Below are 25,337 nucleotides of genomic sequence, written 5' to 3'. Positions count from 1 at the left end.
AAATTGTTTGGAGAAAAAAAACAAAGAAATCCTATTTTCTATTTCAGAAATAATTTACTTTTCGTGGTCCTGCAAAGTAATCTTCAGTGCAGTTCTCTACTTCACTCTAATTGTTACAGATTACTTTGGGGTTTTCAGAAATGTATGCCATTAATGAATAATGCATCTGGTGATGCGACAATGCAATCACAGCAAATACAATTTAATCTGCCTTTGTGTTTTAGATGTCGTTTATAAATGTAGCTATGTGGTAAGTTTAATCATGTAATCTTTTTTTAGCTGCTCCGTTTAGGGAGCCACAGCGACTCATCTCCCTCCATCTTCCTCGATCCCTAGCCTCCTCGTCTGACAAACCAACCCTTCACTACATCCATAAATCTTCTCTGTGGTCTTCCTCTTTTCCTCCTGCCTGGGAGTTCCATATTTAACATCCTTCGACCAATACATTCACCATCTCTCCTCTGCGCTTGTCCAAACCATCTCACTTATCTCCAATTCATTCAACTTGAGTTGTTCCTCTGATACATTTCTAATCTTGTCCTTTCTGGTCACTCCTAATGAAAATATTAGCATGTTCAGTTTATTCATGTCATATTTATGTAAATGTTACTTAAATATTAATTCATGTGTTCACTGTTTTTCTGTTTAGTACAACAGGCATATTTTATGTTTACTGTGTAACAACCTAAAGATTTCTATGGTGTATGGTACAAGTAGTGCATAAATACAAATGGATGATTTAAATTAAGCATCTTTAAAAAGTTTTTATTTGATTTAAAGTCTGACAGTAGATGAAAGAGGTTTGAAATGAGACTGTGATAAATGACATAATAATAAAAGAGTCACTAAAACTTGCAAATAAGGTCTTGTTCCTGAAGATTTTGCATTATAAATGTTGTCAGAGTTTGTTATAGAGGCCATCAGGCTGGATGATGCCTTGCATATGTTTACCTTACCTTAATAAAAGTGATCTTGCACTGACAAATATCACTGCTGGAGTTTCTGATGGTGATCTCCCCATAGTGCTCGATCCAGCGCTGCCCACTGAGAATGTTGTGGATGCAAGAGGTCACTTTGTTCCACTCGTAATGGTCTCCAAATCTGTCGTTTTCAAGAAGAAAAAAAAAAAAAATATGGACACTGTTACATATTAGAGTTATAATATAAATGATTTATCTGTATCTGTATGTGGTTCTGACACAAAAATAAAATATGAAAACATTTTTTCCACCACAGACGAAGAATGGGGAATTGTTATTGATCTGAATGGAAAAAGAACAGGAGAGGAAAAATACTGTGAATCGTGCTACACCCCCGCTGCGTGATTTTCTCTAAACGTCTGCACAATGCCCAGGCAGGGGTCTGTGCAGCGCCAATGTAAATGAGGCAGAAGAGACTCACCCTGGCAGAGTTACATGAGTGGTCCCCACAGGAACAATCTCCATTGACTTTCCCCAAAACTTGTTTTTACACCTCACGTCTGCAAAAACATTGAACAAATGAACATTAATTCCAGACAATAGGTGCTATTCTAGTATTTAAGATCACTGAGAATGGATCAAAATCAATATTCCAGTACCTTGCCAAAACACAAAGTTTTTAGACTCTGCATGGCAAGCTGAGATTGGTGGGTGATGGCTGACCTGATGTAAAGGGGATTAAAATGCTTTGTTAATCACACAAAGAGCTCTGAGTTGACTTTTTTGAACAGTGCTATACAATAAAACATAAAAATGTAAATATTCATATGAATCCAGTCAGATAACAAATCAAGAATCATTCATACCTGCTCTGCAACAAATCGTAAGCCTTTATCTGGTCGGTCACATTCATATGTTTCTCCAAGAACAGGGTTGAAAGGCTTTCCCCCAGTTCTGTAGTAGCTGGATGCATAACCGGACACAACAAATGTAGCGATGTATATCTACAAAAAAGGATAAAAGCATAAACCTGAGCAGCAAGTACCACTTTAATTTTTATTACAGGATGAGTGACTGAGTGAACACTGAACTGAGCTCTATCATCCATTTCATTTAATCTTATATGTGTGTTCTTCTTTTTAGCCTAATGAGCAGAGTAAGTGTCTGAATAGTCCTCCAGTAGTTTCAGTAAACCGACAGAGCACTGATAGCTTCTCTACCTCATAATGAGAGGCCACAGCCTGGAGCTTTCGGCCCGTTTGCAATTTCACTATGTGATCCTCTGTAGGTCTAAACATTGTTTGTCAAGGTCTTATTTGAACTTTTATATTGGTATTTATTGAGCTTGTTTATGGATTTTATTTATGGCCTTTTTTTTAAATTCAGCACAATTTTTTTCATTCATTTAATTGTCTTCATGTGTTGTTTTATAACTCGTTAGTCCAAACAAATTGCCCCTCATAGGATTAATAAACTGTCAGTATTTGTACTGCACCAAGTCTAACATCAGCTGCTTTTCCTTTTTACACTTACATTGGCCAGCCACTTTGTTTGGCACACCCAGTCAACTGCTCGTTAATACAAATATCTAACCAGTCAATCACATGGCAGCAACTCAGTGACTGAATAAGATGACCTAATGAAGTTCAAAGTGATCATCAGAATGAGGAATTAAGGGGATTTAGGTGAGTTTTGAAGGTTGTTGATGACAGATCTGATTACTTTGCAAAGTGCCGATTGAGATTTGCCTACAAACACATTTCCTGGGGTTTGCAAAGAACTGATAATGCCAGAGGTCAGAGGAGAATATATATACTGCTTCATGCTGATAGGAAGGCAACAGTAACTGAAATAACCACTTCTTACAACCAAGGTATGCAGACACGCATCTACGAGTGCACAACACATCATTAAACCTTGAAGCAGATGGGCTACAGGAGAAGAAGACCGCACCATGTGTCATACCTGTCAGCTAAGAACAGGAAACGGAGGCTCAGCAAAATCGAACAATAGACGATCGGAAAGATGTTGCCTGGTTCGACGTAAATCACATGGGTCCAGAATGAAATGGTGTACTGGATATTTTCTTAGCGCACTTTGGGTTCCATAAGACTAACTGAGCATTGCTTCAGCCTTCCTGAGTGTTGTTGCTGGCTATATTCATAATTTATAACTACAGTTTACTCATCCTCTCATGGCTCATTCCAGTAGATTAATGTGCCATGTCCCAAAGGTCAGATCATGTCAAACCAGCTTCTTGAACATGAAAGTGAGTTCACTTAACTCAAATGACCTCCCCAGTCATCAGAGCTCAATGCAATAGAACACCTTTGGGATGTGGTGGATAAATCACAAATCTTCAGCATGTGTAATGGCATCATATCAATATTGACCCTCATCTCTGAAGAATGTTTCCAGCATTTTGTCGAGTCAATGCCATGAAGAATTAAGGCAGTTCTAAAGGCAAAAGGGGGTCGAACCTGGTACTAGCAGGGTATACCTAATAAAGTGACTGCTGAACGTATTTACTGTATGTTGTGTATATGTCTTATTTGTCTTATTCCACAGGGTATATCTCAAAAAACAACAAAGTTAGTCAGTGCAAAGCTCATCATGGCGTCTTTCTGCTAAAAATCTTAAAGGTAGATCAGACTCTCTCACGTAAAGGCAGTGCACCGCAGTCCCTGAAAGCCAATCAGCAACAATTGTGCGTTAGCGCTAGTTTACTTGGCTATATACGGCATCTCTTACTTGTCACGCTAGTTTTACCAACAGCAGCTCTTCTTCTCAGAGGAATCATCAAAGCAAACAAGTAAGCTGAACAAAAAAGGCCCAGCCCACACACTCAAAGAGCGAAACTGCATTCTCACCATACGTTCAAAAGGGTCCTGTGTGTTGGCGGCCCTGTCTAGCAGCTCGCTGTACTCCAGCTCCTCACACAGTCTCTGCAGGGTGTTGAGGGGTTCATTAAGTTGCACAGGCATTGCAACCTTGGAAAGGTCTTTGCCTATGTTGTTCCTAAGGATGTTCCACAAGCTGATGGAGGTGTTGCTTGGGCTGGGTGTGGGCAGACAGGATCTACGACGATAAAGAACAGTGCCTTCTTCCACAGAGCCTGAAAAGAGTCGGTATAAGAGCTGAGGTTAGGGACACCTTGATAATACATACCGACAACCCAGTGTACCATAATATCATTTGTATATAAATGCATAAAAGTGTCCCAAGGCTAGTACTGTAATGACTTTACCCGAGTTTGGTCTTTCACTTTCGGTCTCATTACTGAAGTTGTCCATGGAAATGTTGTCACTAATGTCACTGATATACGAGTCATCCTCTGATACCTAAAAAAACCAAAACATTCAAGTTGTTTTAATATCACTGACAAAAAGCAAATGAACGAGTCTCTTTTAACATCTTGTCACATCTGCAGAAGATCTAAAGTGGTGGAGATGAAGGTTCTCTTAGGACATGGTGGCAGAGCTGCACCTCGGCTCGCTGTATTTTTAGATGAAAGTAATTAACTTTCATTTTCATATTGCTTCCGCTCCAGGTGCTACCTCATCAAGCATGCCACATGAGCACTGAAGGAAGAGGAGGCTGAACTAACATAGGGCAGATTTGTTTTATGACACATATCATAAAAAAATGGATTTAAGACAGGACGTTAAGTTAAATGGCATTTCCCCCTCTTTTGTAATAAAATACCATGAATTGTCCAGTGTGCTTACAAAATTTAGGCCAGTTATCAGACACAGAGACAAAAGTGAAGAAATCCTGGGTGACAGGCAATAAATAAAGTAAGAGCCACTGGTGGAGGTTTTGTTCTGGTTGTGCTTGTGTAAACAAGACAAATTACTCCAAACATCAACAGCAATGATAATTCTATTATGTAGCTCTAAACATCAGTTTGCTACAAGCAAAAAGACCCAACATCACAACTACTGACAATGAAGAGTTTAGTCTCCACACTTACCTCATTTTCAGAAGAGCTAGCAGATAACAGAACCTCCTGTGCGTCAAAGAACTCGGACAAAGACTCCGCGATTGAAGCTCTGCTCTCATTGGATACTTGGTGTACGAGGGGATGGGCTTCATCTACTGATTCCTGTTTCTAAGAGAAACAATGTCCACAGCTACAATAAGAACACAGGAAGGGGCCCCGCCATCATTCCCGGGGTGGCAATCACAGTGTCATTGAGAATACAACACAATCACAACATGCAAAGTATGACAATCACAACACCCACAGATTTAATCTGCAATATATTGAAAGACAGTCATTTATAATACATACGTAAATATATTGGCTGACATCACACCCGTCATACACTTTTTTAATTTCTTCACTGATTTAACAAATGTAGGTTTATAACCATTAACAAACAGCTGAGTGACATCATGCAGTTGTGTGCATAGCGTCTCAACATGGGTGTGTCTGCATTCAATCATACTGTTATCAGTCAAATAAGCCAAATGATGAACTGCTGAAAACATGAACTCTTCAGAATCAAAATTTCATAAGACAATTTATTCCTACCTAGAGACTGCCTGACAATATACTACTGTATTAAATAAAGCAAGAATAATTACAGTGAGAAGTGAGGCTGCATGCCTGCCCTGCACACATCTCAGAAAATAACTGACAAGCATGCAGTTGATTGCCAATATGAGATAGCTTTCCACACATGGACTTGAGCGTCCCAATCTACCCTTTGTTATTGGTGAAGCTGATTAATTAACATGGAGATGTTCTCAGAGGAGGCGTATTAGTTTTGCTCTGCGTGTTTCCAGGGACACAATTAAGCAGATCGGCTCGCTTTGTGTGATCAGCAAATCCGATTAAACGAGCAAAGAGTTTCCTTTAGAAGACGATTATATGGAGCTAGAAGCCTTCCTCTGAACCGTGTCATGGTGAGACATTTGGTTACGCAACGACGAGGCTGAGAGGAAGAGGCAGTGTTCCCCAAAAGAAAGTTCTGTTAATTTTTCTCATATTGACTGAGCTGGATGAGGGGGTGAGAGGAGAGTGACATTTGTTGATTCTAGATGAGAGGAAAAGGACAGCTCATTCATTCTGTGGCACATTCAAGCTTGCGGGGGATAAAAATAAAGACAGATATATAAGAATAATCGTCATGAAGGTGGGGGAATCGAGTCACTGCATTCCTGCACCCACCTGCACAGGGGCAGTGAGCGTTATTAGTGTGGGCTCTATGATCTGGGACTCAGCATGAATCTTGCACAGGCGTTCTCTCAGCTCTGAGTTCTGGGCTAAAGCCTGGAAAAAATAACCAGTTTAAACACTGTTTACTGCAAACACCCGAGCCTTGAAATGCTTGAAATCCTCAGCATAAATCAAAACCCGGCTGATTTGGAGTTGTGTAATCTCAAGAAAATCAGTAAACGTCACATTTACTCATTTACGTACTGGAGAGGCATGCTTTCACCTGTTATTATCTCAAGTGGAACAGAGTAAGCAAACCAGAGAAACCAATAAGAAAAGCTAAAAGCTAAAATCCAGCAGACTATAGCAGAGACCACACAAATCTGAATGTGTAAAGAAATACTTGTGCCGCATTAGAATTTGCGCGGTCTCGACGCCAACACATTTCTTCGCTGACTACATGACAATGAACATGTACAACCAAAGACAGAAAACAGAAAAACAAGCCTCTGGTGGGAGGCAGCAGCCACAGGAAACATGACTGTTGAATGCGGTCTCATTTAGGGGGGCTGACATCATACCGGCAGCTAGTAATCCCTCTAAAATACTCGTAAATGTGTCATGCTTGACAAATGGTGTGGGAGGACACGACATACGAGAGAAGTGTAAAAGCAAAAAAAAAAATTAAAAAAGGAAGAAAAAAGGAGAATAGCTAATACCTATTTCTGTTGAAAACATCCGCTTGCAAAAAATGTGCAAGGGGGTGTGTTATTTCACATACCGCAGCCAGCGTGTTCTTCAAATTTACAACTTGTGGAGAGGTGGGGGGGCAGGTTTCGTGATCCAGGCATTGTTTTAATCTCTCTCTCTCTGATGTCAGTGTGCTCAGGGCCGCCTTCATGGTTGTATGCACTGGCAGCAACAAGAGACACAAAAAGAGGGAATCAAAAAGATCATTATTTGGAAAACCCTGCCATTATAAATGATTAAGCCCATCACACATCTTTAGCTCCATAATTTTAAATGTGTGCATAAATTCGTTAGTTTAAATAGCAGCAGAACTGACAGCAGTTCTCCGGAGTAAGTTTGAAACTGTAAAGCCATTATGTAAAAAACAAATGAATCTCATTACTCCATGTCAAGCACCAAGAATCTGCATAGAAAATTCCAAAGAGGACAGAAGTAAAATTATATTCATCCTCTATGCGTCAACCACTTCCTTACAAAGAGATTTAACAGGTTTTGTGGCACAAAAAACAAACTTCTGACCTAATATCAGCTAGAAGACATCCACATAACTAACAGCAACTAACACTTCAACTTGTTAGAAGTAGCAGCACCACACCAGTCTTAGCTTTCGTGCAGATTTATCGGAAGCAGATTGAGGAATTTTAAAAATGTGTGCTTTACAGAGTTTTATCTGAAACTAGAGTTTTTCACTCACAGTTGGTGGCAACACGACAGAAGTCTTCTTGCAGCTTGGCCACATCAAAAGGGGAGTCCAGGGATTCAGGATCGGCTTTATCATTGCTCAGTGCAGCAGTGGATAGGTTGGGGTTTGAGGCATGGAGGCGGATAGAGCCAGAGGAGATGCAGCTCGGTACCTAGAGCAGAGCAGGAAGAAAAACTGGAGATACTCACAATGAAATATAAAAACAAATTAAGCATGATCACACTTCTCTGTCATGTTGTCTACCTGCAGAGTTGTTTTGACATCTTTGTTGTAGTTTTTAGTGCGCCACTTCTTTGGAAGTCTCTTTTCTTTTTTGGGGCTGTCAAAAGTAGACGCCTAAGAAAGCAGATGTGAAATTATTGACAGTCAGGCCAGTGAGGATTTTTTTGTCTTTAAAGGAAGGCTTTTTATGGAAAGTGGTTTCACAACTACCAGAGCAAGATGCAAGATGAAATATCTTCTATATTTAATAAGAGGTGAGTTAAGGTCAACAGAAAATAACTTAATAATGTTTTGTATCATCAGAAAAGTTACCCTGCATGTAAAGTAACCAGAAATACTGCAGTGCTGACCTGCAGTGCTTGGATGGATGGAGCAGAATAAGTCCGGTGAATTACTTCCATACTCTGAAGCAGGTGGTTAAGCTCTAGGAGATAGGCCTCACATACTGATAAGTCTGTCCGGATGAGAACAAACACTAATAGTTATAAAAGGAGGTATGAAGTGAAAAAGAAAAGACAGTTAAAAGGCTAAAGTGAGAAAAAGGGCAGTGCCTGCAAATGGGCACGTGTTAGTTGGGCCTATTGAGTGAACTCAAAAACCAGTCTCTGTAGAAACAGCAGAGAGGGCTGACATATCCTAATCTGTCATCAACAAGTTTGGTGATTTCAGTTTGACAAAGTTAGAGGGTGCCACATGTGCTTACTGAACCATATGCACTATGTTATATATGCTTTATTCAAATAGACTCCTCAGTTTGGCGATTCACCTCCCAAGATATCTATTTCTGCTTTTTGCATCTTTTTCAAGCATGAACAGCAGCCTGTAGAGCGAGCCTAAAAGCTTCTCATATTACCAGAATCAGAAAAACACCTTCAAACTGCATCTGCCTCAGAAAGAGAAGGTTAGTCAAAGGCAAGAGATAATCAATCTGGACTGTCCATGACCTGACAAATGTCCAAGACATTTAACAACTGACAGACAGTTTCAGGGGTGAGGTGAGGCTGAGCTCAGTGAGGCTTTTTCCTAATTTAGTCTATGACAAATTAAAGATCTCGAGTCGATTTTAAGTACTAAAATTGCGTTCAGTACCTTTGAACTTTAAATATGGGCTCCAAAGAAATGCTGATGCAAGTGAATGACGGGGTTTAGGCTGATAAGCCCAGATAAACCTATAAGAGACATAGCAAAAACTTTATGAGGGGCCAAATCTACTATCTGGTATATTCCTAACAATGTTCTGGCCAGCTCAGCAACACCCAAATCCCTGAAAGACTAAAGTAGATTATGATTATATTATCATTGGAGATAGTTGAATCATTGTCAAAGTCAAGTGACACTTTCATGAATGAAAATACAGACAGTTTACAACAAAGTGCAAACCAAGTCAGTCACCTGATCTCAGCCCAACACGGTTCATAAACACAGAGAGACTTACAAACAAGCACCAGCTGGAGGTGGCTGAGGTAAAGGCCTGGCAGAGCATCTCAAGGGAGGAAACTGCTTGCATGCTTTGCAGTCAAGTATTAAAAATAAATATTACATTTAAAATTATGTTAACGTGTCCTATTATTTTATGGGATTATGTTTAATCTCATATCTGTTAATAAAATGCTTTTGTCAGACCCTTTGAATTAAAGCTGAAAGTCGACCCTTCAATCATCATCAATCATTGCTGCCATCCATTAAAAACAATGCCACGTGGATTTCTTTCTCTCCAAAGGACTGGCTTTGCCATGGTTTCATATAGAGAGGTCTCATAAACAGATGTTTAAATTGTGACAGTATTTGAACATACACATTATGAAATGACAGACAACTAAATAAGCACCAGTCCAACTGAAACCATGCTGTGTTAGTAAATGTGCGCGTGAGTTGTTGTGTCCATTTTCCAAAGTTTCTTGATTACAAAGTGCTGACAGCACATCGTCAGAATCTTAATGAATGAAAACTGAGACAAACAGTGCATTAGTAATCACCAGCTTGTTTCTTTATGATCACCACTCTGCCAGCCTCATCTAACTTGCAAATGAGACAGCAGGCGTACACAATTATAGAAGCATTTCCCAAATAACATAAATATATTAGAACTGGTTAGATCGCTTCCTCCATGACCGGGACCCTGACAAGAAGTAGAAAATGGGTATAAATGAAAAAGCTGGGCCCTCTAACAATCTAATGTCTTTGACTGGTATCGGTAGCATCGTTGTAAGCAGGAAACTTTGCATGAACTCTCTTACTTATCTGCATCATATTCACGGATCAGCCACAACAATAAAACCAAGTGAAGTGAATAACATCGATCATTGTAGCACAATATAGCGCTCTGCTGGGAAACCTTGGGTTGTGGCGTTTGTGCAGATATTAGTTTAACATGTACCACCCACATAAAATTTGATGCACACCAAACACACCGACCACGGCAGCAGCAGCAGCAGCAGCAGCAGCATGATACACTCTACCACAAGGAAGAGTGCATTTCCACAGATTAAGGACTGCAAAAAAGAGCCAAAGGCACAATACGAGGAAGGTACGATTACATTTTAAATGGCTTTATCTGAGTTGATTATTTTCCTCAGCAAAACCGTAATCACATTGGAGATCATCATCCAGGTGGAAAATTGAAGATTTTTAAACAACTAGTACAAGAATGCATCTTATGACTTTAATAACAGTGCAAATGATCCCACACAGAGATAAAAACCCCACATTAAAGAATGTGTCTTAGCGCTACGAGCTCTCCCCATTTTAGCCAGGCAAGTTCTTTATTGTGGAAATTTTGCTCAGAAATTCAGAAAGTGTAAAAAAATCAAATCGTGAGAGGCTGCTCTTGTCTCTCACCTTTGAAGCATTTGTCCATTTCGTCAGATGACTGGAGCCAGGCAGCCACCTTTGCTTGGCTGTTGGAGTTTAAAGGGAAAGCTGCGGCATGATGCACTGTGGACTGCCTTCGTATGGACAGGCACTGCAGTAACAAAGAGACCCAAAGGTCAGTTCAAAAACACTTTGGCTGTGTCATTAATTTTTTTCAGCAAAGGGAATTCACTTCATTAAATACAGCACATGGAATAATGATGCTCGTGATGAAAAACACACGAGAATCATCTTTGTTTTTCATTTTCATTTTAAACAGAGCCGACCATTTTCAGCAACAGCATGCTGTGTGGCGCAGTTATACCTTTCTAATAGGGGGTCCCTCGGCGATGCCAGGAGAGTTCGGGGAGGCATAATGGGGATAGAACAAGGACTTCTCGTTAGGGTACATGGCAATCTCATTTTGCCGATAAAGACGATGGTGACGCAGCTTGGATACCCATTCATCAAACAGCTCCTGAGACTTAATCTGTAGAGCAGATACCGCAATCAGAAAATCAGCACAAGGGCAAGTAAGATGGAAGAGGTGTGTCAGTGGAAAAACACACACACAGGTATGGAGTGAGCAGTTATTCCCTCTGGCACACATATATATCACATGAGGTAATTCTGAAGTCATTTTAATGATGGCATCTGTACCAGGAATTAAAAAGCAAAAACTCGGGAAAAAATGTTTAACCCCTTTAAGCCTTAAGCCTATTTAAGCCTGTAGGGATTCCCTTGTCTTTATTAGTCTTGTGGTTTACCTTCAGGTGATAGATGTTTTCCTCGGCATCAAGATCGATGCACTTGGCCTTCTTCTTAATGGCCATGACAGAGAGACCCACATCAATGCAACCATGCAGCTTCCCTTTCTCAATCTGTTGGATGAGACAGCTCTCACTGTTATGAATGCAACAGATGAAACTCAGTGCAAACAATGCATAAAATAATAATCCCTTTTTAGGCTGTGACGCGGCCCATGCGTAATTATGTGTGATCTGTAGGTAAAATACACAGTCTGATTGCTATCAACAATGAGGAGATTGAGAGAGAATTAGGGCCTATTGTATCTCTGGGCGCAGGCGGTCAGGAGCCTGACAAGAACATTGAAAAAGACATCAAGTGTCCTTTTTAATCTTCTGTAAATGATGAGCTCACACAGCATTCAGCCAGCAGCCTTTTGTACTCACATCAGCACTGCACTTGCCATACTTAAGGATACCCTTGTCCAGGAAAAAGTATCTCTGGAGGGAGAGAGAAGGACAATCAGCCAATGAGATACAACTGGACATGATATGCAACATCCCTGACAGCAAATCTAAAGTCAGTGTTATGAGGCTGAGGTCATGGTAGTCAGTCTCCTAAAATGTATGTTGCTGCAGTGGGATGTATGCAATTCCAGGCTATTGTCTTACATCTGTCTTCCTTTATTACACTTCCTCTCACTCACTTGCAATATGTCTCATCCACTCAATTTGTAAATGCAATTCTTGGTGCTTTTACTGCACATCAACAGAATCAGACTGTTGAAAGCACAGAGACCTAAAAAGCTCCGACTGCAAGTCAATACTAAATGTATACAACCCTAGTAACCAACAGGCCATCAGCTAATGCATCTGAGAGGACCACCAAGATATCTAGGCATTATCCCAGGAAAAGCTTTCAGACAGAGTGTAAACAGGCACTGACCCTGGTCACATGTGACTCCTCTGTGAGTCAAATTATCTACTACATAAGCTCATTCAATCAGTTTAAAACACAAATGACTCGTGTCAGCAGATTTGCAGAGGCAAGTGCCTAAAAAGTGCCGTGTGAAATGAGGACAATGAAATGACGTTAAGCTGTCACTACTCTGAAAGATGAGTCACATGGGTCACACGAAGACCACACAGGTGCTCCATGCTACCTTGTGCCAGCCCTTCATTGGCCACTTTCTTCTTTTCATCATGTAGCCCTCCTGTTTCTGAGGCTCCTGGACACTGCTGAAGCTTCCTCGCAGGCCTTCCACGATTTCCCAGCTGTCCTGTTGGAATACAATGGTTTATGAGAACTCTGAGACGACAGACATCTGCACGCCATGCAAATGAAAGTTTCAGAGGAGGATTTATAAATGGAACTGAGCGAATCAACCACTCAGCAAGTGCCATAATCACACTCAAAACATATTATAATCTGTGGCTGCTGGGGTGATTTAAATTTGATGCCTCACTTTCATCAGTGTCAGTCAATCGGCAGGAGGCTCTATAAGTGGAAGATTAGCATTTTTATTTATTTTTTTATAGATGTAGCCCTATGTAATAAGGTGTTCAGGGTGAAGTTATACAGACTTCTTTCCCCTCATGGGCGGGCATAGCAGATGGTTGCCCCTCCCTTAGCCTCGTTCTGCTAGAGGTTTCTACCTGTTAAAAGGGAGTTTTTCATTCCTACTGTCAACAAAGTGCTTACTCATAGGGAGTCATGTGATTGCTGGGGTTTTTCTCAGTTTTCTTTGTATTATCAAAAATAAAAAGCTTGTTATATAAAGCTTGTTGAGGCAACTGTTGCTGTGATTTGGCGCTGTATAAATAAAAGTGAATTGAATTGAATTTACAAAATTAGCTTACCTGTTTAATCTCACTCTTCACTATAATAATAATTTCCTAAATGAGATTAGAACGGTCAAGCCCAAATCCCCTGCAATACAGAGATTAAGATGATATTTCATCACGGACTAATCCAGATAGCTTTGTTATGTGTTTCAGGAGTGAGAGTTCCAGGAACGCAGGATGAATAGTATAACAGAGGCTTCTGTAATACCGTTGTGGGCACAGAATAATTCATCATTTGTGAACTATTTCGCTTTTAGTTTCTATTAGTGCTGAAACAATAAGATGATTAATCAACAGAAAGGGGTCTATCATTCAAATGAGCCAATGTCATAGATTATTCTCATATGACTACTTAGCAGTAAGCCTATAAATAATAGTGGAATGGGCATGTAGCCAGCAAAAATAACCCAGAGGAACAGTAGTGGGCTGTGAAGTAGTTATGACGCAGTGACCTCAGTTGGTAATGAGACCCAAAAACAGTTTTCAACATATAGTCATTAGAAAATGATGCAGGTGTAAAAGAATAACTACATTTCATTAATTTTGTGCTGCTAAATTGACATAATAAGAAAAGCTGAAAACATTATGACGGGCAGTTTACACATCTACTGTCAATGTGCAACAAATTATTAGAAATAATTAACAAATTAACTCATAATATATGAACTCATAATGCTAATGATGGCATATTACACCTCAGGCTTATCTTTAAATTATTCTACTTAAGTATAAATCATGTCTGTGTTACACCGTGGGAGGGACTTTGGGCACTTGGGAGAGGTTAATCCTTGCTTCTTGTGTCAGTGTGCACCCTGACTGTATAAAAACACACTGTATCAGTCAGAGAGGCTGAATGCTGGTGGGTGAGGCAATCTAAAATAAACCCTCATATCTGAAGGGGATTGACCAAGGGCGTGGCCAGCGGGCTACAGTTCGACTCTCCCTCAGTGTTCGTCACGGCTCCAGGGCAGCACAGTCACACAGTGCGTCATTGGCACACACTGCCTGGACACTGTTCCTCAAGGTCAAGAGACACTTTGAGTAACAAGGCTCTGATAGGAGCGCCGAGAAGACAGCGTCGTTTTAGCGTCACACAATTATAAAGTGTGAATGTGTTCAGACTGCTGCATTTAGACATCCTGTCCATTCTACCACATTTTGATCTGTGTTATCATTTACAAAAACACTTTACAAATTAAATATTGAGGGTTTGGTTTGGAACAAATGGGAAAAAATGGTTACCAAGCTCTCTCTGAATGTAACTGAACCCACATAGCAGTGTCACGACAGTCAGAATATTTCCTTATTCAAAGTTTTTCTTGCTAACGAGAATGGGGTTTTTTTTTGCCACTTTTTGCTTCACCAGAGTGGTGAGCCTTAAGTGTCTGATTATCCTGTGGACAGTACTAGAGTAAGACTTTATTACTTTCATTTCCAAAAGGAAAAGGCTGTTTCTGGTAATGAAAAATTAATGAGTCGGCAGCCTGCAGATAAACGCTTGAGGCAAATGCAAAACAGTTTGTTCATGGTGCCAACATCTTCTTTATGTGGTGTGTCTGAGAATTACTTTGGGGGATATAGTTGCAGTTTAGTAATTTAGAGCACTCCAATATCTTCCACATTTGTAGAAATACCCTGGTTTTATAGTGAGAAAGGGGTAGGTAAATCCTAATAAAAAAACACCTCCTTTTAGGCAGCTTTTAGTTTTTGCTTCATGACATCTATAATGCAAAACGTGGCTAGATCTTATACTAGTATTATAATTCCTAGGAGGCAGAGAAAAATATCTGAGGACTGGCAGTTACAACTTTTTCAATTAAATCTTCATTATGGGAAATCCAGCCTTCCTCCCTTCCACATACATGACACCAGCGAAAACGTCTGTAAGTATAACGCGAGTGTTACCTGTCGGCTGTCATGTTTGGATGAAGAGCTGCTGTTGCTGCGCGACAGGGAGGAGATCTTCTGTGACATGGCTGAGCCGCGCTCCTCCGAGCTCATCTTGCTGCAGGTTTGCCGGGTCCAGGCTACAGCTGGTGTACAAAGAACATTACTCTAAGAGAAGAAGGAGTGGAGAAGAGGCCGGGGAGAGGGGGTGGAGATGGTTTGAATACTTTACGAGCCTTTTAGATCCCACTGAAAAATACATTAGGCTATTTAGAGTGATCAGTTTTTCCATCTTCAAAAGCTACTCAAAGTTTCGCAGCATCAGCAAACAAAGATGACTGACAGGACTGGAGGATCTAACTTGGACTGCAGATGAAGAGACCACAGATTGAAATTATTCATATTGCACTATTTCAGCATTTAACAGCCACACAAATCCAAATCCTCTGCTTGAAGAACACTTACAGTGTAGAGCAACGTATTAAGATTTACTTATCGAAAGCATGAGCTACTGTCTAACCATGAAACTGGCAAATCTCATGTTGTATATGTTGTTTTAGCTGTTTTAGCATCTCTATCCCCGCTCTGCATCTACAAGCTGATTTGCAACCCACCTCCACCCAGCTCCTCTGACTCATCCTGTGTCTGAATTGATCAGTACTCTGTGGTATATGGTGGGTGGGAGGGGGGTGTGGAGTGTATTGGTGGTAGAATGACAAGGAGGTCCCAGAACAGAGCACTACCACCAAGTATATAGACTCACCAACCACTTTATTAGGTATCTGTTAACGTGTTCATCACATTAGACCAACTCGGTGCATTTAGGCATGTAGATTGTTTAAACTGAGATTAAGAATGAGGAAGAAAAGTGATTTAAGTGACTTTGAGCATGACATGGTTGTCAACACTGGGATTTTACTCCAAAACCATCTCTAGGATTTACAGAGAATAGAGTAAAAAAGAAAAAATATCCAGTGAGCAGCAGTTCTTTGGGTGAAAATACCTTGATGATGCCAGAGAATAGATAGATTGCTTCATGCAGCAACTCAAATAACCGCTTGTTACAACCAAGATATGCAGACGAGCATCTCTGAGTGCACAACACATCGAACCAAGCAGATGTGCTACAGCAGCAGAAGACCACACGAGGTGCCACTCCTGTCAGCTTAGGACAGGGAACTGAGACTAGATCTTGAATGGGCTCACCAAAATTAGACAGTGGATGATTAGACAAATGTTACCTGGTCTTTTGAGTATGATGTGACATTTGGATGGTATAGGATTAGAATTTGTCATAAACAACACAAATGAGACACAAATCCATCCTACCTTGTATCAGTTCAGGTTGATGTTATAGTGGCTATTTTATCAACACACTTTGGGCCCCTTTGTATCACTGTGTATTTTTACTGCATTTTATTACCACAGACCACATCTTTTGATGCCTACTTCCAGAAATCTTACAAAAATCAAATGATCTCAAACTGATTTCTTGAACAAGACAATGAGTTCACTGTACTCAAATAGCCTCCACAGTCACCAAATGTCAGTCCAATAGAGAACCTTTTTATATGCGACAACCTGGATTTGCGGTTGACAAATCTGGAGCAAAAACAATATGCTAACATGTCATTGCCTTGTTGAATCTTTTACTAGACCTTGTATTAGCAAAGTGGACCTAATAAAGTGTCCAGTGAGTGTATTAATCTCCTTTTCAATAGTGCTCCTGATTGAAATGACAATTAAAGTTACTATTGTAATTGAAGTTAAGCTCAAATTCAAATCAAGCTGAATTTATACCTGCATTTACCTGTTGATACTCAGTATCATGTCTTTTTAAGGTGGGATTTCAACCTGTGCTTCATTATCTGACTAAATGACACTGAATGGGGATGATATAACCTCACGCTGATGGGGAAATGAAAAGACAAGAGTCACATGTGAAGACGCAGTCAGATGTGAGAACATCAGCGAAATTTAATACCATCACTTCAACTGAGTGTAAAAATTGTCGGGGCTTTTTAGGAAATAGCAACCTTCAGTCAACTGCCACACACAACACGCAGTCTAATTAACATTATGTGCCTGGTGTACCACATCAACACATAAAGCCACATTTTCCTAATGCAATGTGAGTGGCACTTTGTCATAGTATGGAAGGCTGATTAACAACCCATGCACACTGAGTGTTTGTGCAAACTCCACATAAAGCAGCAGGTCATTAGCTTCTCTGAAGATGCACAGCAGTACTGATTTTTAGGACCATTTGGCTTGAGTTAATTTCTGTATTAAGTGATCATCTGAGAGATTCCGTCTGAAATGCAGGACGTTTTAGTGTTACAGCTGATTATGTCTTACACAGTACTTTTTCCAGTAAGTGGCATCTGCATGTTTTCCCCAAACATCCTAAAATCCCACAGTATTTGGGATTAGGATATTATAAAACCAAATCCTGACATCGTCTTAAATGCCGTGTTGTTGATTTGTTTACTGTAAATTTAACCACACATTAATTATGGAACTGCTTTAGCTCCAAACTATATGTAATGCAAAATAAACATGTTTCAAAAATATAAAAAGCACACTGATTGGTTCCTCATGCAGTTGTAGTTAGACTGCAAGAGAAAAAACATCTATAAATAATTACAAATTTCAGTTGTGGCCTCTTGGATTTAATAAGACATCCCACATCTCCGTGCTAAGTATGAGGCAGCAACAAGGTTAATTGCATTACCTTCTCTGCATTTGCAAGCTTTGTGCAGCGTGATGGCTACAGCCGTGTGTGTTGGACAGACAAAGGAGTGGTCATCTGAAACCTGCAGGCCTGCACCATCCCTCTGTCTCCAGACCACAGGCTGTGGTTTACACTGACAAAGCAAGGTGTCCAAAATGCAGCCACAACAATGGATCAAAGTGGCTAGACAGACAAATACATGTATCCAACAGCAGGACAGTATGTAGCTTGTGAAATTTTGTATCTAAATTATTGCTGTATGGTGTTACTGAAACCTCCACAGAAAGAAATGAATCTATAGACAGACATCATTTATAACAAATTAAATGTTATCTTTTTATCTGTGTGTTTATCTAGCCAGTTTATCCTTATCTTCACTGATTATTCATCCACTTTCCACAGATCACAGCAGCTATGCACAGGTCTGTAACACCGTCTGCCTTCATGGAAGCCTTTCATCTTATACAAAACCACTTCTCAGCCTTTCATCTGCATGACAGCAGTGTTAGATACTAGAGCTCCAATAGTTACCCTTTTTCAGTGAAGGACACTTGCTAAATTATAACATTAGGACATACACTACACTGTGACTGTGGTAAAAATGTATTAGCTTGGAAGAAAACAGTGTTAGAGTAAGGCCAAAATTGAAGAACAATCAGAAACAGTATCAATTTTAAGGCAGATTGGAAACCAATTAAAAAAAGAAAGGGCTGTGGGTTACTGTGATTTTGTGCTCAGTGCAAGTTAGACTCAGCTGGCTTTTTGTCAGCTGTTTACATCAGTTTGCTTCTCCTTTACTCTCCATGCTCACATATGCTGTTTTTTAACAGCCAAGTTCACAGTAAAGTTGTTCTCATTTCCATATTTTTCAGTCAGCTTCTCTTGCCAGAGCAGCTGACCGTCACTGAGACAGTCACACTAAGGAGGCCCAAGATGCTGGTCTGCGCTGTCAGAGTCGTAATCCTGTTCACTGTGTGAGAAAATCACAGCACACAGACCTTTGAGACAATGGCTGTGCTGTCATTTTAGCTTTACTTACATGTAAAATTACCCCTCAGAGAGAAAGTTGCTTTCTGCTCCTCAAAGCCCTCATACTGTGAGGAGTGTGGGTAGCAACCGCTTAACTGAATTTAAGCTGCTAGCAGTGAAGTTGCACACCTACAGCTAATTTAGAATCGCCAATTAAACTCACCCTATTTATGTTTTAGGACTGTGGGAGGACACCAGAGTTCCCAGAGAGAACCCTAGCTGACACAGGGAGAAGATACAAACTGCACACAGGAAGCACCCAGATTGGATCTGAACCTGGGACCTTTGTGGAAGCCAACTGTGCTAACTACTGCACCACCATGCCATCCTAATATGGAGAAGAATATGGCTGTTAAGTTATAAACTTGGATGCTCAGCCTGATTGCGCAGAAAGATTGAATTATTTATGATCTTTTAGGTACACATCAAAATCATTGAGGCCCAACAATAAACCTGGTACAGAGCAAAGACTCTGGTAGCGCAAAAGTACTGTGATTCTACTATGTGCTGATGTTCCTGTTCCTACATGATAACACTTGTAATTACAGTGTTTAACACAATTACAAAGCAAATTTTGATTCTGCCATTAGAGAATTCAATCAAACTGCTGAGGATTAGAGTGGTCAGATTATTTAATACCTAAGTATAAAACTTTAAAAAGAATTGATGGCTTGTTACAGACTTATATTGGCTTATAGTTCGTTAAAAAAAAGGAAAAGCCTCTACTATGGCAGGACAATGGTTAGGACCACTGCCTCACAGCTAGAAGTTTCTAGTTTTGAATCCAGACTGGGGCCTTTCTTGTGGAATTTGCATGTTTTTCTCGTGTCTGTGTGAGCTCTCTCTGGGTGCTCTGGCTTCTTTACAGTCCAAAGACATTCATGTTATTTTAATTGTGATTCTAAATTGGCAGTAAGAATGAACGACTGTCTGTCTCTCTGAGTCAGCCCTGCAAGAGAACTGGATCTCACTCTATGACAGTCGGGATGAGCTCCATCTCAACCGCAATTGTGAAATGAATAAGTAGTGAAAATGGATGTATGGAGTAAAAAATATTATAGAAAGCTTGATTTAAAATATTGTAGAAAACTTTTAAGATAGTCAAAAAACGTATTGTCAAGCAGCCAGGTAGTTTTTGTTTGTGGGAGACAAGATGCTAACCTTTTGCATCACAGCAACATCCCATTATTGACAAGCTGAAAAGAATAAAAATAAATATTTCCATATATTTCCATTAGATTAATTTTTAATAGGATTTTTTTTAGGTTTTTTTTAATATATTACACAGTATATTCTCCAATATTACAAGTGAAATTTTCACCAATATTAATGTCTCACTAATCATTTCATTTTTCTATATGAAAACATTACAGATAGTGTGACTAATAATAGTAAAATAAGTTGGATAGAGCTAAAAAACACATAGAGCTATATCTGAGGATGCAGGGTTATTATAGGTCTACAAGCCAGTAAAAGTAAAGTGAGCCTACCAGAAGTTCATTGATTTATAGAATGATATAAGCAGTTGTGTACAGCCTCACTGCGACTCTTTAGTGGGTCTGCATGATAATGTTTAAAAAAATCCTCAAACACAAAAGGCTAAATGAAGAGGTGACTAACATCTATTGAATATTTCAGTATGGGTGGGTGAATCCCACAGTTGTTCTGTAATGACAAATTAGCATAACACTTCAGTGAGACAGATGTCTTATGACCTTTACTGGCTGTCCTGGTTTTCTTACTCACAGACTAGTCTTGTCTAGGGATGGGTATCGTTTAGGTTTTATCCGATACCGGTGCCAAACCGATACTTTTGAAACGGTGCCGGTGCTTAAACGGTGCTGAACCGGTGCTTAAATAATGGAGAACACAAACTTTGTCCAAAAACCTCTCATGTTTAGCTATTTTTTTGTAAAAAGATAACAATGTTAGCCTTTTCTGCAGCTATGGGGCATATATGGTATCACTCTTGGTTGGAAGCAGTGCTTAAACAATGGAAAAAACAAACTTTGTCCAAACATCTCTCATGTTTAGCTGTTTTCCACTTTTTCTTTGATCATTTTAGCCTTTTTGGCCAGGGTGAAGGGAGTATCTGCCATCAAACAAGAAGACAGCCGTGCTAGTTCACCTTACATGCATTAATGTAATAATGTGGTTAGCCTACTCAACAAATTACACACGAACAACATTAAGCTACTCACGCAGAGAAGAACGGCTGCTGCTGCTAACATCATCCGTCATCATTTCTGCTACACTGGCAGGGCTAGGGGCCAGGACTCTACTCTTTGGGTTCTTGGGGGATGTTGCTAACTCCGGGTCCGATAACAGGCACCACCCCGCAGTAGATGTGCTCGGTGTGAGATCTCGCAGCAAGCTATCAAATACGGTGCATTTCTCTGCTTTAAAAAAAAACGCTATGCGTCGCCAGGTGTTTCATCAGATTCGAGGTGTTACCTCCTTTGCACAGTATCATCTTAAAGCACTTGTTGCAGGCTGCTGAGTTTGCATCTTTTGCTGTGAAGTACAGCCAGACTTTTGACCGCTTGGCCTTGGGCATTTTTAATCTGTAGATCTGCTCTAAAAGAACGTACATACCTGGGCCCGCCTACTACGCTTGCAAAGGTAAAGTGATTGGCTAGAATCCAAAGTGCATGACATCTCAGAAAGAAAAAAAAAGCACCGAAATAAAGCACCGAAATGTGCGCTGCTTTTCGGTCTGGTTACTTTATGTCAGAACCGGATACCGGTACCCATCCCTAGTCTTCTCTTACTGTGATATGGGGGTGTTTTTGCCCATTATAGGATGGTGACATAGAGTGCAGAACAGAAAGGAAAGAAAAATACATAGGGGGATGGCATAGTTTAGCCTGCAGCCAGCAATTTCTTTTCATCATTTATGAATCTGAGTAACTGCTTAGGCTACGAAATGCCAAAAAATATGAAAAATGTTTTATTGTCTACTTGATTTTTGTAACGCAGCGAACACACACGATGAGCTAAAAGTAATTAATAAAAGCTTGGAAAAGTTTGGACTCGTATCAGCTGCATAACACACAAAGATGCTCAAAGGCAAGCACATTCATATCACAATTAATCGTGTGATTAATAACACAAAATAATCATAAATGTCAGCAAGTGCTTGATAAAGCACACCTCCCAAGCTGTTGAGACGTAAGCCTTTCAAAGCCCTTGTGCACTGTTATGAAGCCCATTCTCTCTCTCTCTTTTTTTTTAATTTAAGGCGTACCAGAGAATTGTCAACAAATCTTTGGTCAGCAGTAGGTTTCAAATTAAGTTATACATGGTTTAATGTCCCTCTAAGCTGCACTAACCACATTGACAGAAGCTGAAAGCCCTTTATTGTAACTCATCTGCAGTTCAAGTTGCAGATGTTCCTCTGTCCTTTCACTAAATCCAGTCTGCCAATGAGGATGACATGCATAGCAGGCTTTTAGGCATCATTAGGATGTGACTCACCAGAATAAAAGACTCATGGGTAAACCCCCACAGAGCAGCTTTGTTAGGAAATAGAGTCGTGCTTGCAAAAATGATAGCACTTAAGCTCATATTAGCTGCTGATCCATCACAGTAATTCAGATGTAACAGGGTGGGGAAAGACTCCCTCATCTCAGAAGTGAACTTTAGAGTGAGATTCATTTCACAAGAGGCGAGACGCTGCTGGAGTTCAGTAAATACCAGCAGGAAGAGCGTGCTTAAAATTGCTGAAGTGGGAATCACAACCCCAGGTTATTAATGTAAATATCTAACAAGCCAATCATACGACAGCATCTCACTGCATTTAGGCTTGCAGACATGATCAAGATGACCCTCTGAGTTTCAAACTGAGCGTCAGAAAGAGGAAGAAAATGGCAGTTTAATTGCCTTTGAATGTGACGTCATTGTGGCTGGTCTGAGTAATTCACAACCTGCTGATTCACTGAGATTTTTCCACATAACTATCTCTAGGTGTTACAGAGAACGGTCTGAAAAAATATCAGTCAGCAGCAGTTCTCTAAGAGAAAGTGCCTTGATGATGTCACTGATGATGTCACTTCCAAAGACCACAGTAGGTGTGACTTGTTCACTCTAAGAACAGGAAACCGAGGCTATAATTCACATGGACTTACCAGAATTGGACAGCAGAAGACAAGTCTTTAATTTTATTCAATAAAACCAATGACCTCTCATTCATCATGGGCTGAATCTAAACTGATCCTTTTCTTGTGAGAGTGGCTGGATCACAAAAAATGAACTTATTAGAAGAAAGTCAATGTTGATTTAGAACTGGTTCAAGGGTAAACATCACTCTTCTCTCTTGTCTTTTTTGGCTCTCAAACAACCAGCCTAAAGGTTATAAACTGCCTCTGCAAACACAACACACCCAACATGATGTTGCAGTAGCTACTTTATCCTTGCAGTCTCACCAGCTTTTTTTCCGGGAGCTTATCCCTCTCAGTTAAAAGCACTCTGAAAACAATACAAAATCTGGCAATAACTAGACACTTATTTATCTTTCTTCTAATTTTGTCCCTCTGACGATATAACTACAGGCATACATCAAAATGTATTTCTATTATTCCCTTTTATGTATTTTCCTTAGAAAGATAGACCTTTATCTGATAGCTGACAAAGGAGGCACACTCATTTGTTGCATCTGAAACTTACCACCTTAATAACAGTAATCATATTACAGCTGCACACTGCCCCACTGGGATGATGCCACTTAGGCTTTATTTTTTATTGAAACACAAATGAACAATGAGAGGAAATGAGAAACTGACATAAATGAAGCAAAAGTACTTTTACATCTACATTTTTCTTTGATTTGAATGATGTAATGTATCGCAGATTTAAAAAGAAAAAAGCCTATAAAATCAATATACAGATTTAGTATAAAATTTTAAATTAACAGGATGCTGACCCCTATTTTAGTCTTTCTGCTGAGAAAATAACCTGCTGCTGGCTTTAGTGTCATAGTTATGAAGCATATAAATAGTAATAATTATACAGATCAGTTATATTGATAGGAATATTGACATTATTTCACAGATACCAATGCCATTATTGATTTTTCTTATAGGTCCTGTTCTGTATAGATTCCTTTATAGATTCATGAATAATTTTCTCTTTGGAACAAAAGAGGCCATCACTGGTTAACAGAAGCAATGCACAGTCTCAACACTATATAAAAGAGTAAAGAAGGCTAGCATGTGACTCATGAACAGACGCTTCACTTCTTTGAGTTTGGTGACAAGTGCAAAACATATCATTGATGAAACAAAGTCATAAGCTGGAAGGCAGGATTCAAAAGAATCAAATGAACCAAAAGAATTTGGTTCTGATTAACAACTGGAAACTGTTCTTGATTGTCATCACAGTCTACCACTGAACGGAATAATCACACTTGCTAAAATTTCTGCTATTAACTTAAAATTCAAGGCATTAATATTCAACGTGAATATTCAAGCATTCCTTTAACCGTTGATGCTTATTTTTCAGAGAGATCAGCCCACTAGTACCCTTGTTTACTTCACTGAATGAATCTCACTTCATGAGGTAGAGAACTCTCTTTATTCTCCAATCTGTGGTTTCTCACACATTTGAGTCTGCAATATTCATGAAATGATAACACATCATAAAGCTGTGCTTTCATAAGGAACTGCAGAAGAGAAAAAGCAAATAATTCAAATCTGAAAGACTATTTCAGAGATCGTGATGTTGAAAACTGCTTAGAGGTGCAGGCTGGGTTCTTCAATGGGATGCAATCAGAACAGAAGAGCAGAAGTGACAGCTCCTATCTCAGTTTCCTGTTCAAGTTGGAAGAATTATTTAGTGAGAGCATGAACAATTGCACAGAAAACAGAATATGAAATTTTAAAGTTTCTCTTATACACGTTACTGGTGTATCGCCCAATGGTGCAGGCATTAAGGTTGCACCACTGGGCACCATTAAATCACCATTAAATCCTTGCATGTCACTTTGCGTAGACTTTCTATCTTTAGATGTGTTAGTGTGAGCAAAAGTTGACGTAACTGATGTGAAAGGGAATAGACACATACAGAGATTCCTTCTTTTGCGGCTTTGACCTTCTTATTCCCTGTCCTAATTCTAAAATCTTCTTCAAAAATTCTAATTCTAATCTCACTACTTTGATCTTCTTAGTTACTGCTGCTTTGCCAAAGTAATTTAAATTTCTTGAATTTTCTTAATTACTTTTACATCTTACTCTGTAACATCAGTGGCCACAGATGTCACAGCAAAAGAGCAGGCAGTCTGCTTGTTAGGTCTGATGTAATTAGCGATTTCAGGTCTAAATATGTCTTTAGTTGAAAATGGTACAGATTCTTTCAGAGCAAACAAAGTGAGCAGTGCAGTGTTTGCCCAGATGCTACGGTCAAACAGCATTAAGGCATTAATGAAGAAGAGGATTTCAAATGCTGAACAGATTTAAGCTAGCTAGCATGTTTAAGTCTAAAGCTAAGATAT

At 39.7% G+C, this 25,337-nt stretch overlaps 1 protein-coding gene across 1 annotated transcript in view; it reads right to left on the bottom strand.

The window, feature by feature from the left end:
- The window catches only part of osbpl3b (oxysterol binding protein-like 3b), a 36,198-nt gene that overhangs the window by 3,691 nt on the left and 7,170 nt on the right, over nt 1-25,337 (bottom strand). Inside the window, exons 2-19 of the mRNA XM_080896284.1 lie at nt 15,106-15,255; nt 12,519-12,635; nt 11,803-11,856; nt 11,377-11,490; nt 10,935-11,099; nt 10,598-10,721; nt 8,110-8,213; nt 7,781-7,873; nt 7,529-7,688; nt 6,866-6,996; nt 6,097-6,198; nt 4,894-5,031; nt 4,168-4,261; nt 3,791-4,035; nt 1,787-1,924; nt 1,580-1,643; nt 1,402-1,480; nt 957-1,101 (exon numbers count right to left, since the gene is read on the bottom strand). Of these exons, the coding sequence (XP_080752410.1) occupies nt 957-1,101; nt 1,402-1,480; nt 1,580-1,643; nt 1,787-1,924; nt 3,791-4,035; nt 4,168-4,261; nt 4,894-5,031; nt 6,097-6,198; nt 6,866-6,996; nt 7,529-7,688; nt 7,781-7,873; nt 8,110-8,213; nt 10,598-10,721; nt 10,935-11,099; nt 11,377-11,490; nt 11,803-11,856; nt 12,519-12,635; nt 15,106-15,201 (2,163 nt within the window). The 5' untranslated portion in view covers nt 15,202-15,255. The remainder of the gene's footprint in view (nt 1-956; nt 1,102-1,401; nt 1,481-1,579; nt 1,644-1,786; nt 1,925-3,790; nt 4,036-4,167; nt 4,262-4,893; nt 5,032-6,096; nt 6,199-6,865; nt 6,997-7,528; nt 7,689-7,780; nt 7,874-8,109; nt 8,214-10,597; nt 10,722-10,934; nt 11,100-11,376; nt 11,491-11,802; nt 11,857-12,518; nt 12,636-15,105; nt 15,256-25,337) is intronic.

This window comes from Rhamphochromis sp. 'chilingali' (assembly GCF_963969265.1).
Source record: "Rhamphochromis sp. 'chilingali' genome assembly, chromosome: 11".
Classification (NCBI taxonomy): domain Eukaryota; kingdom Metazoa; phylum Chordata; class Actinopteri; order Cichliformes; family Cichlidae; genus Rhamphochromis; species Rhamphochromis sp. 'chilingali'.
Note: the sequence above shows the minus strand (reverse complement) of the source record. Positions and strands in the feature narration are given on the sequence as shown.